Consider the following 17,351-nt stretch of genomic DNA (forward strand, 5'->3'; position numbering starts at 1 on the left):
CACTCCTCTTACCACTGAGCGAGCCAGGCTGCCTGATGTCTGAGGGATTGGTTATTTATAGAGTCACCTCCCGATGGAGGGGGATGCAGGCGATGGGAAGGGAGACACTCAGAGGACACTCTAGTCCCAAACACTCTGATCTCCCTCACAGCTATTTAGCTACTTTTTGGGAATGCAAATGAGGAGCAGTAGTGTCCTTCCCATGCAGATGCTGGCATATACATGGCACAGACATTTTGACAAATCGCTTATATTGATAATCGCTTATATATCAGAGGAATTAATGGTTTCAGCGACATACATTTGTGGCCATTTTAGACTGATAATTTGTGTCTTTCTAAGTTATATTATGTTGCTTTCTCCTCCCTTAACAGCTTTTACTGCAGTGCACACCTGCCAGCAGTATAACCCAGAGTTAGGATAGCACTGATACTTTGGAAGGGATAAGAACAGTAATAAGAGTAATATATTGAGAAACTTTTGGCTGATATTCACATATGTACTTCCACTTACAACAACCCTGATTACTCACTAACTGATTTGTATAAGACCAATATCAGCCTAAGAATCATGGCCGACCAGTTTTATCACCCTGCGTGCTACGCTGCCCAGCCCCGGGGCTTCACCTTGGCTGAGTTTAAGCTGTAATTGTTGGCTAATGTTGCCAACAGGAGGCCGAATGAAAAACAGATGGCAGGTTACTGGTGTTGTTATAAAAATGGGGAGGAGCAGTGGAAAATACAGTAAGGTACTATTTACAGTATTGGAATCATTGGATCAAAACACATATTAACACAGCGTCTGTCAATAGTATATAAAGCTCCAAGACCTGACCTGGCTGTCATGTTATTGGTTCATTTTCTAAAGTCTCCTCCTCCTCCTCCTGCATTATACATGTGCAAGGAAAATTGAAAGATACTGAATACAACAACCAGTATAATGATTAATACAGTTCTTATTGAAATTCTTTTCCCTCTTTATTCCTAAAAATGTTCAATGTTTAGTCAAGAGTAACATTCGCAGAGAAAGATGGGGCATGTACACCCCCTTGTGGAGAGTGTAGAATGCTGCATGTCAGGAAACAGCAATATTTACTGAATACAGTCAATGCATGAGCGATCTAATGTAATTCCAAGGCACCAGCCTTTTTAATAAACTAAGCAAATTCCCAATCCTTCATCTTCCAACTGTTTTACTGCTTCAGAAAAGTTTATTAAAAAATTAAAAGTAATTTTCTGAGGTTTGTGATTGTGTCACGTTATCTACACCATCATACAACTCCAAAATATTCACAGTTAATGTCTTAACTCTCCCACACAGTCTTAAGCAGATGAATATGATAACTTACAAATATCCCCTCTAGCAGGGTGAACTCTCTCTGTCACTAGACAAAAAACAAAAAAAAAAAACCAAACTTGTGTTCAGATATATTTTTTGAACATCCTGCAATGCTGTTATGTACCAAATGTTGCTTCATTTTATGTTGATTTCTTCAGATAGCTTGGGTAATAATTCCTGTAATTGCACATTAGATTTGGTTCACTTGCAAAAAGAGGATATATGATTACAATGGCCAATACTGCGACCTGGTGGATGTTCACTAAAACTACATGAGCTCGTAACGCTGAACGTAGCACAGTGACCTCTGTAATGAGCTAGGACTTATGGCTGGTGGTGGTGGCGGTGGTCTAATCTAGACAATTCCCTTTGCGGTCATTAACCTTTATGTTGTCACATCTCTCCCCGACAGACGAGAAGCCTTACATCTGCAGCCTGTGTGACTTTGTTGCAACAGAATCTCAGGCTTACCTGACTCATGTTCGTGTCCAACACCCACCCAACCTTGAAGATCGACCAAGTCCCATTCCTAGCCCCAGCTCCAGCTCAGACAGAGTCACCCCTAGTGGTTATCCCAAGCTGAAGAAAGCTCTACTCCAGGGGCTAAACAACTCAGAACCACCCCCGGCTTGCCTTTCATCCCCGCTTGATCCCAGCATGACCCCTGTGGATCTGTGTGTGAGGGCTGAAGCTATCAGGGTATCATCGGACAGGAAGAGCCTTCCGAGCCACAAGTGCTCTTTCTGCTCCCACTCCACCCGCTACCCTGAGGTACTCTGGATGCATCAGACTGTGGCTCACCGCATCAACAGCAGTAGCTCCAATCTGGCTCCGAAATGGGCCTTTAAAAATAATTCAAAGGGCTCCAGGGACAGTTTGTTGTCATTCAGGAGACGTACTGGTCCCCCACCAGTCCTGGAAGGAAAGGAGTGTCCACCACTGCCAACTCTGCACACCCAGCGTACCCGACCTCCAACCAAGACCAGTGAGGTTCTAAAGAAGAACAAGTCAGCCAGTCATGCAGCCACACCATCAGCATCCTCCTCCTCCTCCTCCTCCTCCTCCTCATCATCATCATCATCATCATCCTCCACCCCTTCTTCGTCCTTGTTCCCCAGGGGTTCCTCATCCTCCTCAGGCCCCCAAGCCCGGAGAGTCCCTGTACGGCCGAGCAGCAGCACCAGCAGCAGCAGCAGCGTCAGACACACAGAGGACCAGAGTCAACAGTCTCGCTTCAGACCCAAAGTGGATGTTTACCCCCGGGGAAGCTCTCTGTCGTCTTCCAGCTCCTTAGAGAAAAGCACGGGCACCCTCTCACGCTCCTCAGCCCAAAGCCCCAGCTCTGCTTCAGCTTCCAGGATGGCTGAGCGCTATATGATGCCTCAAGAGGGCCTTGGCTTCATGCTCTCCAGCAAACATGGCCTAGCAGAGTACAGCCGCAACCGGGGCTCCAATCATCAACTGCTTCACAACTCCCATGACCAAGGCCGGGCCAATGCTGCCCGCACCAGCACCATTGCCCATAGCTCTACAGTGGGACACAACTATGGAGTCACCCAGGCACATGGAGGTACTCTGCAGAGTTCTTCCTCCTCCTCCTCTTCATTTTCTCTGCCTCCAGATGCTCATGGAGAAGCAAAGCAGGAGCCCATTGCAGAGACACCAGAGATGCCAAATGATGTTCTCAGTTTCCTCAAAAACTACAGCCCTCATGAACTGGCTTCCCTTTACCACCGTTGGGGTGTAGCCAACACTCTGCTGGATCCCACTGGTAAGATGTCATATGGCCACTTGAAATATGTATTTAAGAATATTTGGAGCAAGGCACTGCAAAAAATGTGTTTTTTGTTAGTTCAAGTCTTTGTAAGATCAAAATTTGGTAGAGTCCCATGAAAGCTCTCATCACTGGCTCACAAACAATATATCCAGAGCATCCCGGCCTTGGTGAAAATGCCAAATGTCAGGAGTTGAGGAGAAATGTTTTCCACTGAGCATCTTGTTTTTGAGCTGCTGTGAGTAGAATTGAGTGGAGTTGACAAGCTGAACCAGGACACACGCAGTCACACGCAAGATCCACACGTAGTGCACGAGCCATATTCAATCAGGTATTCATATTTATTCCCTCTAACTCACAGACTCTCTCTCTCACATTAACTTGCCATCTGGCAGGAAGTGATTGACAGACATGTACACTTCTCCACTCTGACAAGGTCTTTGAATAATGAAGGGGAGCTCCATTAAGCACACACATGTTTGTTTGGTATGATAAAAGGCTATATCTAGGGCAGCATGTGTGTCTGTGCGTGTGTGCCCAGGTTTTTAGATGCAAAAGGAGTTTGGTCTGTGTGTGTGTTTTTTTTTTGTTTTTTTTTTTTTTACTGTGAAAGACGTGAGAGAACCTTTGCTGCTCTCAGGTCTGCGAGGCATGCCTAGTCTCTAGCTCCACTCTCCCAGAAAGCTGTCACAAACTGTTTAGGTAACGGCTCTGCCTGATGAGAGACTCACACAGATGCGAATGGAGGGAGGCAAAACAGAGAGAGAGGGAACATAAGAGGCAAAGAGCGAGATGAGACAGCATAATTACCCCACCAGCTGCTTTGGAAATGGTCATTACCAAACATCCGTATTATTTGCCCGTTTTCCGTTGTGTCTCTAAGGTCAAGTGGGGCTGTATGGAGCCAGGGGTCAAAGACAACAGCCCCAGAGCAGACACATGACAGCGCTGTCACCCGTCCAGGCACATATCGTCACGATCCGCCTTAGCCCTTTGAGTCACATACTATAAAGTGACCTTTTTTGAGCAACTGAGTCTTTCTCCCCTTTCTCCCTGTAATATGTGCGCCATTGTCTGAGTGTGTGTGTGTGTGTTTGTGTTTGTGTGATCTCCATCCAGCTCTGTCTTGTCTTTCATTAGTGCATCAGTGAGAAGGGCTGGCGGCCCGGAGTAGAAGTAGAGTATCTGGAGGCCAGCGCTCAGGCTGCCACAGACACTCTCTGTCACCTCCTCCGCCTCCCTGTCCTCCTTGTCCTGTTTTGTCCCTCCAACACTCAACACAACTAGTGAGCACAGGCACAAAAAGCATATACACAACTGGTGGACACTGCCCAGGTACATGCCAGCCTTAATTCTTGAGGTGTTGATGTGTCCAGTGCGGGTTTGAGTGGAAAGCGCACCGCACAGCACAAGCACCCCCAAACCCCCAGGCCTGTTATCTGTCAGTGGGAGAGGTCACAGGAGTGCTTATTTACATGTACGTGAGAATGAGTGTGTGTGGTCACAGTGTCCAACGGCGGTTAAATGCCTTTTCTACCCTACCGAGACGCCCGGCCTTTACTGAATCTGTATCTTTAAAAGCAGAAATTTCTGAGAACTACTTTTCATCATATTATAACAACAGGTTTCTTTATGCTGAACGGCCCCTCTTTTTAGCCACTCAGCATGCATCCTGTCTGCTTTGCCAAACTCAGCTGGGCTTCATGTCCCTTAACAATTAATTTTTTTGGTGGCATTTTTCTTATAGTGCCTCATTATAGCTTCAGAGCACTCATTAAAACTGGCTGGTTTTTGCCAGGGTTTCATTTTGCCTTGTAAATTGGTCTCAAAGTATAATCTGCGCAGCATTAAAACATACTTAAAAAGTTTGAAATCAGATTTTGTATGCCTGTAAGTAATTTTGTTATCCTCTTTACAGGACATGTACAATAGAATTGGAACAAGAAGTGCGAGGTGTTTTCTTAAGGTGTAAAAAACCCCAAAAAAAAAAACTGCAATTCAATGTGCTTCAACGTGGTTTGAAAATAATGTGACTAAATCAGTCATGATGTCTGAAGTGATGCAAAAATGTAAATAGTGTGGGTTGGCCCACACTATTTGGAAAGTTAGACGAATCAAGAATGACTAAACCTCTTCACCGTGAAGGAAGTGACTAAGATCAACAAACTGTCATTTACATTGGTCACGTGACGGGACTTATCAGCTTTGAAGTAATCCGAATTCAACAAGTTGCTCCTTAATGCCATTTAAGGCCATTAATATGTAAAGGAGACTTGTGCTGCTGCATCACTGTGTGTGTTCATGTGTTTAAACGTTGAGCAACACATGAACCTCACTTGGACCAAACACACACATTTCTAACTCCTGCAATGCAGACGCACACACACCTGACATGTGACACACGGGCAGCGGAGCGGGCACATCACAGCCGGGGCGTTTTAATTGCCTGTAATTTATGCGGTGTGTGTGTGCCGTGTGTGTCTGGCTGTCAGCCTCTGAGATGATGCTGTGTGACAGCTGCAGTCCAGCCCCCGGAGCTAGCCGCTCATAATGACACATTAGACATACTAATGATGCTTATGCGAGTCCACTATGGACCCTACCTACCTCCACTGCTCCAGCCAGACTCTGTGCTTATCTATGCCCGCTCACTTCCTGCCCGTTACTGACCTTTACGTCTCCATTCAATCTCCGCAAACACCGCCATGTGGAAATGTCTTCTGCTATGAAATAAACTGATTCGGATCGCCCCTCTTCGTAGACGGTTCCCATGTGGAATCTCATGAGGAAAAGCAAAACAAAACAAAAGTGATGTTCGGACTTACCTACCAGAGGGGATGAACATGTATTTATTTCCTTGTTCTAAACCATGTGGCATGGTTTAATTTGGCAAATGAGGAGTCAAAACTCCTCAGCAGTACCACATTAGGGAAAACGTTTAAGAATGAAACACAACATAGTGTTGTTGGACAGATATACTTTGCCATTTTGGAGATGGCCTCCTACTACAACAGTGCCAGTAAGTCACCTGTTATCTACAACTCAGGGAAATTTAAATCCATGGGATTTTTTGGACCCACTCTGGATAATAACTGATTTAAATAACCAGGGGTCTTAAACTCCCTCAAGCACGCCCCCCCCCCCCCACTGAAGGCCTGTAACTTGATGCCAAAATAGTAATGTAAATAAAAAAGTAATGTATCACAATTATTAAGATAACCTTTGTAAATGAAAAATGATTGCAATGGAAGTACCGTTTTTGAAGCGGACAGGAAGAGCGTAGGGCGGTGTGGCACTCCAGAGCAGACGACATAAAGAATAAGCAGGAGACAACGAAGAAGAAAAAGTTAACAAAGTTACTGCAGTAGTAAAGGAAGAAGAAGAAGAAGAAGGAAACTATGTCATTTCCAAATCTGAGAGATACGAGGACAGACAGTAGACCGAAGGTGCCTTTAAAATAACAAACACTACATTTTCGGTATCACTCGAACGGTGATGTGGCTCCAAGCTCTTTTCGGTTTGAGACCCCTGATTTAAGCAAAGTAAACATTCGGTTTTTTTGTGCTCAAGGCAGAATAATCTGCGTACTGTTCATCCCACATTTCTAATTTGCAGGTTAGGCATGTTGTTGACAAAATGGACTGATTCTTTGTAGATCGTGCTCCTTTGCACCTGGTTTAATTGTGTTTTCCTCTCTTCCTCTCTCTCTCTGTGTGATCAGGGATGCTGAGGTCCCTGATGCGACAAGGGCAGTATTTCTGTCACGAGTGTGGAAAGAGTTTCAGTCAGCCCAGCCACCTGCGCACTCACATGAGGTCCCATACAGGTAAATACAACGAGCATCACCATTAAAACATACCCAGAGGAACGCAGATGTGGCTGGATGCAATAGCAGACTCTTAACACTTCACACTTCAGTGTAAGGCCAATAAAAGTGTAGATTATTGAAAATGAAAAGAAACATAGACATATATCCTAAACCTCAACTCTCACTGGTTTCCCTGCCATCCCCCCTCCAACAACACACACACACACACACACACACACACACACACCACCACCACCTTGATGGCTATTTATCCACCCACAGAAACATGAACATGAGATATAGAGACGATGTGAACGGGGGATTCACGTTCTCAACCATATTTCATTGTCTGAGTCTTCATACATCGGCCATGTCGCTGCATTCTCCGAAATAAATCAGAACAGATCTTTTTGTTCACTTGTGTGTGACAGCCAGTCTGTGGGTCTCTCTCCGCCCTGGGCTGGGCAGCTGTCTCTATTTTTTAAACTGGAACATGATTTGCTCCAGATACTGACCTGTGACAAATTGTATACATTATTAATCACATGTCAATTAGAGAGATGGAATTGTGCATTCTAATGAAGCAGAACAGCATTTGTCCATGCCAGCCTTATGAATCCATTTGCATGTGTCCCGACGCCATTCACCACACAGCTTGATTTAGACATCTTGCCTCTGCCGCTACTTCCTCCTCGCCCCTCCACTTTTCATTTCTCGGCCCTTTTCCCTTCCTTCATTCTCTCATTTCATCTCTTTCGTCTCATTTTCCTTTTTACTTCCTTTCAATCTCCTTTCCCTCATTTGATTTCTCTTCCTCCTTTCCTCTCCTTTTACCTCTAATATCCCACCTTTTCACTTGACTCTTTATTTTTCTTTTGTTTCGCCTCATCTAATTTCCCTTCTAATTATTGCCCTTTGCTTTAATCATCTCTCTCCTATCCATGACTGCCTGCTTTCCTCCCTCCTCCTCCTCCTCCCCTTTGTCTCCTCTCCTCTCCTGTCCTGTCATGTCCATCAGCCGAGCTGGCAGTGATCGCAGTAGACATTGAGTTAAGTAGCTTCTTTATAGAGAGTGTGAATGATATGTGGCACAGCCAGTGATTCTAAGTGACAGAGGCCAAACGGTAAGTGATGCAGTGTTCAGCTTCCCCCAAGCCCTACTGTAAACACACACACACACCCACATCCACTGCATTAACACATACCCATGCACAAGCTCTGTAAACACTTGCCGAGGCTGTAATTAATGTTGTCACCAGCAGTTGTCTTCCACGTGGACGTGCACACGCAGAAAAGGCCAGCCACCCCGAGGCCCCCATTAACATGCGTCATATTAAATCACTGACTTGCCTCCACCAGGTTCAATCACCATCATCACCACCATCATCACCATCATCATCACTGCCAGCTCCCCACTAGTAGCAAGGCTACTGGTGGCAAACGGGGATGATGGTGGAAGAGAGAGAGAGAGAGAAAAAAAAAAAAATGCTTGTGTGGATCTCGTAGAGCTTTTAACCGAATGCCCTCCTCCCCTTCCTCCCCCTCCTCCACCTCTTTCTCCTTTTCCTCCTCCCATCCCTGCCCTCCTTCTCCCCCCACAGTTGGGTTTGATTTTAACGGACTCCACAGAGGTACTGACGCTCACACCACCGCTTCTGAAGCTCCCAAACAAGTATGTGGCACGATGGCTAATCACTGGGTTCCCTCCATCGCTTCTGCATGTTTCTTATTATTACTGTTTCACCTCGGCATGTGCGTGTCTGTGTCAATACTGCACCCACCCCCATCTTATTGTCTTTCCTTTTTCTTTTCTTCCTTTTTTGTTTTGGTTTGCTTGATCTCACCTGAAATCACCTGCCATGTGTATTCAGTGAACACACATCAGAGCTGTGTAACCGAAAGGCTTCAGCTTTCGTCTCAGTTTTGGTGACTTTCAAATTTTAATTACATTTGAAGATCATTTGCTCCTTTATTAATTGTGAATAAGCAACTTGACCTCTATAAACCTCAATGGATACAGGTGAAAGCCGATCTTGCTTTTTTAGTTGCTAATTGATCATTTAACTCTGTCAAGTTGCAGCTTCAACATGTTTTTATTTTTTTTGTTTATTTGTTTGTTTGCATATCCTGAATTTATTGTTTCAATTTATAAAAAATTCAATGCAACACTGTAACCACGTCCAAGGTCATTTATATATTGTGACTCTATAGTACATTTTGGACACCTTGGATTGCATTTACTTCTTTTTATTAGTGACAATTTCAATTACTATCATAAAATCGTATTTAATAAAATAAATAAATAACTAAATAAAAATAGCCTATCAAAATCATGACACATAACACATAATGGCCACATAGCAAAGCTGGTGGAATGTGATATATATACACATATATAAAACCACTGACCATTACCATCGTAATGGTCAAGAAGGTTGTGGGTTCGCTTCCTGGGCCTGGGGCTTTTCTGTGCCTGTGTGGGTTTCCTCAGGGTACTCTGGTTTCCACCCACCGTCCAAAGACATTGTGTTTGGGTGAACTGGTGACTCTAAATTGTCCGTAGGTCTGAGTGTGAATGTGAGTAGTTGTTGGTCTCTGTCTGTCTCTGTGTGTTGTCCCTGTGATGGACCGTTGACCTGTCCAGGGTGACCCCGCCCTCACCCAGGGTGAGCTGGGATTGGCTCCAGCAAATCCCGTGACCCGGACACAGACAAGCGGTTGAAGATGAATTAAGGAATATACATATATTTGTGTCCAGCAAATGCAGCTGCACAAAAATCATATATATGCAACAAAAACACTTTCCAAGAGTCCATTTGAATCTTTCTTTGAAGAATGGCATGCTGGGAGTTAGTAAGACAACTGATCATATATGCAGTGATCTGCATCTATAATGTACTGCAAACCACAGTCCAAGTATATACTATACCACATCCACACAGTTAAACGGGAAAAATAGGGCTACTTATTATTCCAACGATAAAAGTCTGCATGTAGGATACAGATGTGTACTTTAAAGGGGATTCTTGTTATTGCTACAAAACCAGAATTAGCATTAACAGCTGTTTTCTGTAGTGCTATTCAGAGTAACACCTTATATTGTAAATTCAACCACAGCTTATGCGCTTGTCAAGCAACAACCACCACCACCAGCTTCAGAAATGAAGTCTTGTTTGAGTGGCAGAGGAAACTTACACGCTCCTTTAACCCACCTCGAACAAATTAAACTTCCCCAACTGAGGTGAAAACACCATAGACGGAGACTAAAGCAAAACAATTAGTTAAGATTCCTCCTGTGCCAAAACGTAGAAAATCCAGCTCATCAAGGGTGTGGATTTGCTCCTTTTCATTGTCCCTCCTGATTGTAGATTGAATATCTGTGGGCTGTTGGATGGACAAACAAAAATCGTTGCTTTAATGACTTTCAGAGTTTTCATGGTCGGTGACAGAGACAAGCATTGAGGTAGAGGGAGCAGAGGAGTAAATCTGTTCTGCTGTGACATTCGGAGAAAGCTGGGTTCCACACACCACGCCCCCATCTTAATTAATCACACACATCAGACACAGACGCACACACTTGCATGGACTCAAGATTTACCGCACACTATGAATGATGGGAGCAGGAGCGGCAGAGGGGCCCAATTAGATGTAGTGTTGACGCTGCTTTACGGTGACGATAACCTTTAGTATAATGTAGTGCACCGGTCTCGTCAGCGATGTTTCCTTGCAGGACGATGTCGTGGAGGTTCTCGCTTTCCTCTCACGTCTCGCTGTCTTTCCAGCTGTTTCTTTTTTTTGTTTGATTTTGTGTGATTAATTATATCTTTTTTTTTTGTTGTTGTTTTTATCTCTCTCTTTCTCACACCTCCAACCCCCCCTCTCCTCTACCACCACCACCACCACTCCTTCTTCCCTTTGGTTTTCTCTGTTGTGTTTCTAATGATGTATGATAACAGCTATATTTCCCCCCTTTTTTTTTTTTTTCTTCAGGGAGAGGGGTGCGGGAGGGGCACAGGGAGTCATTTGTTTTCCCCGCTTTGATATTCCTCCATTTATCAAAATGATAATTAGGTGCAATTAAATGGCAATCTCATTTGTTTTGTTCAGGTGTTTGTTGCTTTTTTTTTTTAATAATTGTATTTATTTATTTATTTATTTTTTTTTTTTCTGTGGAGGTATCTGTGCCATTGTAGGTCAGTCTAATTAGAAAAGAGTGCAGGGTGTATGCAGAGTTTGGTTATTGGGGTTGAGGGGGTGTTTGTGTGATTGAGCGAAATATACAGTGAGAAAAGTAGGACTGCTTAGACAGGGGATGTGTGGCTCTTTTCTCCAGATGGCAGAAAACAGAAAGGGAGATTAAGTCAATCTGGGTCAGACGGGGAACCAAAGTTAACTTTTTAAGTGAAATTAAGACCAAAAAATTGAATGTGAATGTTGCTCTCAACCTGCATTACTGTATGTTTTCCTACTTTTAGTTACATGCTACTATGTGTCTTTATGTTTGTGTTCGCGCTTGTTGTCACTGCAGCGAGTCTCAGCTCATGGTTTGCATCTTTGTGTCTTGTTAAATCCTCTGCATATTTACACTTCCCTAAAACATTTCTCTGCAAACGTTCTCTGCAATTCGTCGGTCTCCACCTGATCTGTCAACCTCTTATGTGTGTGTTCCTCAGGGGAGAGGCCATTCTGCTGCCAGCTCTGCCCATACCGAGCCTCTCAGAAAGGGAACCTAAAGACACACGTCCAGAGTGTCCACCATATGCCTTTTGACAACAGCCAGTACCCAGACACAAGGAGCTTGTCACTGAGCCAGGAGGAGCGAGGAACGCTGGCTGTCAAACACCCACCTATGCCACAATAACAAAAACAACAGTAAACGCTCTGATAGACCAGGATCTGGATCTGTGGGAGCAGGCTAGGAACGACACAACCCGAGACTCCTGACAACACCATTATCTGCCAGAGGACAACAAGTAGAACCCAAGACTCATGATTAACTTTTGAGCCCTTCCTTTTCTTTAATGGCTGTGCAATTTTCTGCAATGAAGGTTCTTGTACTTTTTGGATTTTCTTTTTTATTATTATTATTATAAAAAAGCTGTGCTAGCAACTTGTAAAATGACAGGACCAGAGAAGAAGAGCATCTGGTCTCCCAATGGGAAGAAGGGCACATACAGCTGGGAATTATTCTCCACACAGAAGAAATGAAGAATGAATTTTGGTCTTTTCGGAGTGAAGCTTGGCAAGAAGTTGTGTGAAGTTTACATCACTGTCATTGATATTTGATTATAATGGCCCTCAGAATTGAAATTGTTACCCCTTGCTGCCATTCTGGAAGTTCCAGCAAGTGAAGTTGCTTTGTGCAGCTTTACGGGATGAGCAACCTTTTTTTATGAGAAGAAAAGGAAGAAAAAGCTGAATTTGAACATAACTGTGTTGTAATCATGGAGTGCAGCATCGCATGGCTGCTGCACTCGGCCCCCTCTCCCTATAAATTTTAGCTTTACTGTCTGAATTTGTGCATTCCTCAGGACGCCAGTCATCGAAGACGTGGCACGAGCGAGGAGGAGATGCTCTGTTCGTCTCCTCCGGGCTCTAAGTCATGAAGATGAAGACGCGCATCTGCATGTATGAGTGTGTCTGTGCGCACAAGTGTGTTAGACTCACTTCCCTCCACTCCAAAGTACAGTGATCACTCTGAGGCTGTGCAGTGGATGATTAGAAGAAGAGAGCAAGAGTGTCAGAGAGATGTAGGATTAAAGAGAGAGAGAGAGAGCGAGAGAGAGAGAGAGAGCGAGAGAGAGAGAGAGAGAATGCTAATGGGGGTGTCTGCTTTAGTGCTCATTAAAACGAGTGTGCGTTTTTAATAGCCAATATAAATGACCGTACCATTTTTATGGCCATTCAATTATTGTCTATTTAAGAGGAAGGGAGGGAAGTGGCGGCAGTTTTCCTTCATAACCCCATCATTTTAGGGAGTTTCCTCACACTGACACTTCTGACTTTGAATGAGACTTTGAGCAGTGGGAGTGGCAGGAGGATGTTAGTAGATTGCACAGATTAAACTCAAATTTATGTAGACGTAAAGGAGAAAATGGTACCAATAGTGTCAGCTATAAAATGCATTATAATGTCTCTCATGGCTGAAGTGCAACTTGAACTTTGTGGCCTGTCTTAAAATATATGTGATGAAATCTCCCCTACCAAAAATCAAATTTGTCTTATCGGTAGGGGTGGCAAAGTAATATGAGAGAATTACAAGGGAGAGAATCAAAAATGTACTTTTTTCTAGAAAAAAAAAAAACAATACATTTTTACTTTATTTTCTATTCTCCTTTTCTTGTAAAATAGTGGAAATCGTTTAGAATTTTGTCAAATGAAGCAATTTGAGACAGGAAAATCTGGACCAGGATTCATGTTTCTCCCTGTTTCCAATCTGTGTTGACCTAAACCAATTGACTGCTTTGCCTTTAACAGGAAGTCGTGAGCGTGGTATTGATCTTTTCATCTCTTGTCAAGAAAGGAAATATCGCCCTAAATGTCTCACTAGAGCGTTAAAATTGATGGATTTGCTTCACAAAATAACAGAGATAGAGAATTAATCTGGCATTTAAACTAACAACCAGAGATTCAGAGCTGATTTTGTCACCAAAACATTTACGCAGACTAATGAGAGGATGATTTTGTATTGCTGAAGGAAGGACAAGGTGAGGAGGTCAGAGAGCGAGAGAGAGAGAGAGGGAGAGAGCAGTCTGAGGTCAGGGGTTCAGGCTTTCAGAGAGTTCAGGGATGAATACAGAAGGCGGAGAAACGCTTTGAAGCCTGTTGAACTGTAGAGCCGTCACAGCCTTAAACCAGGTGTGAGTGAGTGTACATTAATGCATGTGTGCGCATTCCTTTGAAACCTCTCCATACTGTATAAGAGGTTCACTAACTTCTGTGTAGCCCCTCTAGATGCTTTGTATATTAGCCTACCTCCTCTGCAGTGAAAGCTTGTCTTAAGTTTGTTGGCTAGTATAAAGGCATCAACTGCTCTTTGCAAGGTTGAAATGTTTTTTGTTTGTTTCTTTCTTTCTTAAATTCCTTTGTTTTCGTTAGCGTCCTATGCTTAGTTTTCTCCCCTCAGCAGTCTCAAAGATTGAATAAGCCATGCCTTTACACACTGGGGAAAATGAAAAAAAAGAAAAAAAAGAATGAAGAAATAAAAGTAGCTCCAACTTAAAGAGTAGAAGTGCTGATTTTTTGTTTGCATAAGATAATAATTCAAACCAGTTAAAGGTCCTGGAGCAGACAGAGTACTGTACTTCCCATCTATTTTGAGACCTCACAAGTTTTTACATGAAGATGAAATCGTTGCTATAACAGTGGGTTGTTTGGATATGCGTACAACATTGTATGCTTGAAAATGCCTCATAATACACAAATGTGTATTTTGAAGGTGTGGGTAGTGAAAATACTTGAAATGGATACTCTAGCCTTCGAGGTAGTGTAGAACTAATACCACTGTACAGAATTCCCTTTAAGATTAACTCCTCAGTTATGAATTTGTACTCCGAAGTGTGACTTAGGAAAACCACGAAGCAGGAGTGAGTGTATGTAAAATAAACTGTATATCTGTAATCCACTTTTACCAAACCCTTTATATACAGCAGTAGAAACCAAATGGCATTACTAGTGCACTTAGACTAGGTTACTGCTTTAACTGTTCTCAACTTGTCCAATTCTAGCTAAGGTTTCTTTGAGAATGTCTCTTTAATCGTGCCGGCTAACACACTTCAATGTCATTTTTGTTTTAGAGGCTTTTTTGTTGTTGTTGCTGTTGTTGTTGTTGCTGTTAGGATGAATCCATAGATTTTAATGACATGATTTGTTCATTCATGGCTGTGTGGCACAGCTTTTTAGCTCGGTTTCCTCATGGAAGGTTTGATACTATTAGGTGCAGCAGTGCTTATTTTTCCACCAAGATGTAAGAGTGTGTGATTTTAGTCCCTCTTTGCTAAACTGTAGGATTTGTTCCATAGCTAGTCATGGCTGCCCTCCCAGAGGGGCTGGCAGGTGTTGTTGTTTTCTCTTTGGTTGGGTTTTTATCATGCCTCTTAAGTTGTATTATTTGGGTCCGTATTGCTTTTTTTTTTTTTTTTTTATTTGTTATGAACTTCATGATTAATTTACCTTAGAAGACATTATTATTCCAAATGTATTTGGTTGATATCTGTATTTATTATCACTTCAAAAAGGATGAGAGAGCAGAGGCAGACAGGAGCATTTGTTTTAATTTGATTTTTCTGGGTTGTTTTTGTTTTATACCATGTCGTTTTCAAGCCAGCAAGTGAAAGCTCTACCTCGTCTGAGCCATTCTCAGTTCTGTTACACTTTTGTACATCATTTCAAAAAGATGTAATGTCATGTCCACAATAAAGACACACAAAATGGCACCTGTTGGCAGCGTTTCATCTGGTTTTGCTTGTTTTGCGGCTGCAACTCAACACGTCCAAGTATAGATGAAAAAGCTTCACAGAGTCAGTTTCCACATTTTATATTTCCTACTGGTGTGAAATTAACAAAGAACCACGCAGTCCACTGTGTGTAAATATTGACAGGATTAAAAGCTCAACATATTTTCTATCCGTTTGTGTCTGTCACGTGCGGCTCATTCATGCCCAGGTCAATTGTGGTCATTCAAAGTTCCTGTCGGCACTGCGCACACAATCTGTCCTGGTACATCAACCCGAGATATTGAGCAAAGTCAGTCAGTCTCTGTGACCCCAGCTTCAACAAAACATCTTTCTTGTTTTCTTATTTAAAATGTAAGCCATTCTTGTGGTTTTACTAATATGGAGCTATACATCTCCATTTGCCCTCCCCATGTTTGTCTCTTCTGACTATCTCACAAAGTCAAAACGAGGGTCAGGTGAGCTACAAGCTCTAAATAGATCTGATTCAAGCTCAGAGCTGAACACATAGTCGCCAGTACTTGTGTCTGCACTCGTCAACTCGAATGCAGTCATACGGCCTCATGCTCGGGCTTGTCGGCCGCTGTGTTCCTCAAACTAATGCCATTCCCTGAAAGGGGAGCCAGGAACTGAATGGTATTAGAGCAGGGATGCCCCTCTCAATGCTGAAGAGTCTCTTGAAGACTCATCTCTTCTGAGATGCCAACATGCCAAACTAACACTTACTATGCACTTCTGGTGCACCGCTTTATTTCCTCTCCTTGCCTTTGCTGAATAAATGGAGTTATACGAATTTGCATCAAGGTAACACGCTGCGCTGAAACTTTGCTGATGCCCCTGACTTGTAAGTTGTTTTTCATAAACAAGAATGAATGACTAACTGTAACTTCTCAATCTACAAGATCCACGGTGACATCCATTCATTCTTTGCCCCCATTTTGCCATCAGAACTGCCTTAATCCTGCGTGGCGTGGCTTCAACAATGTAGTGGAAACCTTTCTCTGAGCATTTCCTCCATATTGAAATGATATCATCACAGTTTGTAGGTGCAGGTTTGTCAGCTGCACATGCATGACGTTAATCTCCCGTTCCGCCACATCGCAACGGGAGCTGTTGACTGTGGAGGCCACAACAACATTCAGGTAGGCTGTGGTGTTTAATACTGCTCAGTCTATCAATCACACCACCACACAACCACCAGTCAGGACTGTTGATACACGACACAATGGATCAATGTTTTTGCTACCATCTGAATGTTGCAGCATAACTTGAGTCTAATCGACAAGGAAGCACTTCTACATGTGCAAATGCGTTGAGTTTCTGCCATGTGACTGGCTCATTAGATATTTTCATTAACATTGAACGAGTGTACAGTAGTTATACACGACCTGATCGCATTACTTTCCATCCGTTTATCGACCATAGATGATTTTTCACATCTAGCCAAATGGCTGTGGTAACTAACACTTCCATTGTACAGGAAGTGTCAAAACAGACATCAGCTTCATTCTCAAAAGGGACAGAAACAAATAGCAGAATATAAATTCATGCTTATTGCAAATTGTTAAGCTCTTACGTGATTAAAACTCCACCACACTAACCTGCGTCCTGAGTACAGTCTGGCCTCTTTACGAGTGCCTTCTGGCTCTGACTGAGCTCCCACCTAATCTCCTTTGCCTGCAGAAGAAAGCGAGAGTGGTCGTGATTTATGAAGATGTGAAAACAGATCAGACCTTAGCTATGCTACAAGCTGTTCGCTTTCATAGCATGTGACACATTTGATGGATAGCGACTTTGATGTTTGCCCGAGCCCGTTGGCACCTTGATGTCCATGTGTGGCCGCGCAGTCGAATTCGAGCTGCCAAGCAACGGTGATGGGAAACCCTCACCCTTCAACGACGAGGGACCACCCAGGGATTCGTTGCTACTTTGCCAGTCTCTTTCATGTTTGGTGTCTACGTGCACCATCTGTCTGTCG

At 43.3% G+C, this 17,351-nt stretch overlaps 1 protein-coding gene across 3 annotated transcripts in view; it reads left to right on the forward strand.

The window, feature by feature from the left end:
- The window catches only part of LOC115045232 (zinc finger protein 516), a 46,481-nt gene extending 31,126 nt beyond the window's left edge, over window positions 1-15,355 (forward strand). For 2 of the 3 annotated variants that reach the window (XM_029504817.1, XM_029504818.1), the window contains exons 3-5: window positions 1,751-3,109; window positions 6,834-6,938; window positions 11,594-15,355. In XM_029504817.1, the coding sequence (XP_029360677.1) occupies window positions 1,751-3,109; window positions 6,834-6,938; window positions 11,594-11,781 (1,652 nt within the window). In that variant the 3' untranslated portion in view covers window positions 11,782-15,355. Of the gene's footprint in view, window positions 1-1,750; window positions 3,110-6,833; window positions 6,939-8,521; window positions 8,593-11,593 lie in introns of all 3 variants that reach the window. The other variant, XM_029504819.1, reaches the window with a different exon arrangement.
- Window positions 15,356-17,351: the final 1,996 nt, after the last annotated feature.

Source organism: Echeneis naucrates, chromosome 6, assembly GCF_900963305.1.
Source record: "Echeneis naucrates chromosome 6, fEcheNa1.1, whole genome shotgun sequence".
Taxonomy (NCBI): Eukaryota; Metazoa; Chordata; class Actinopteri; order Carangiformes; family Echeneidae; genus Echeneis; species Echeneis naucrates.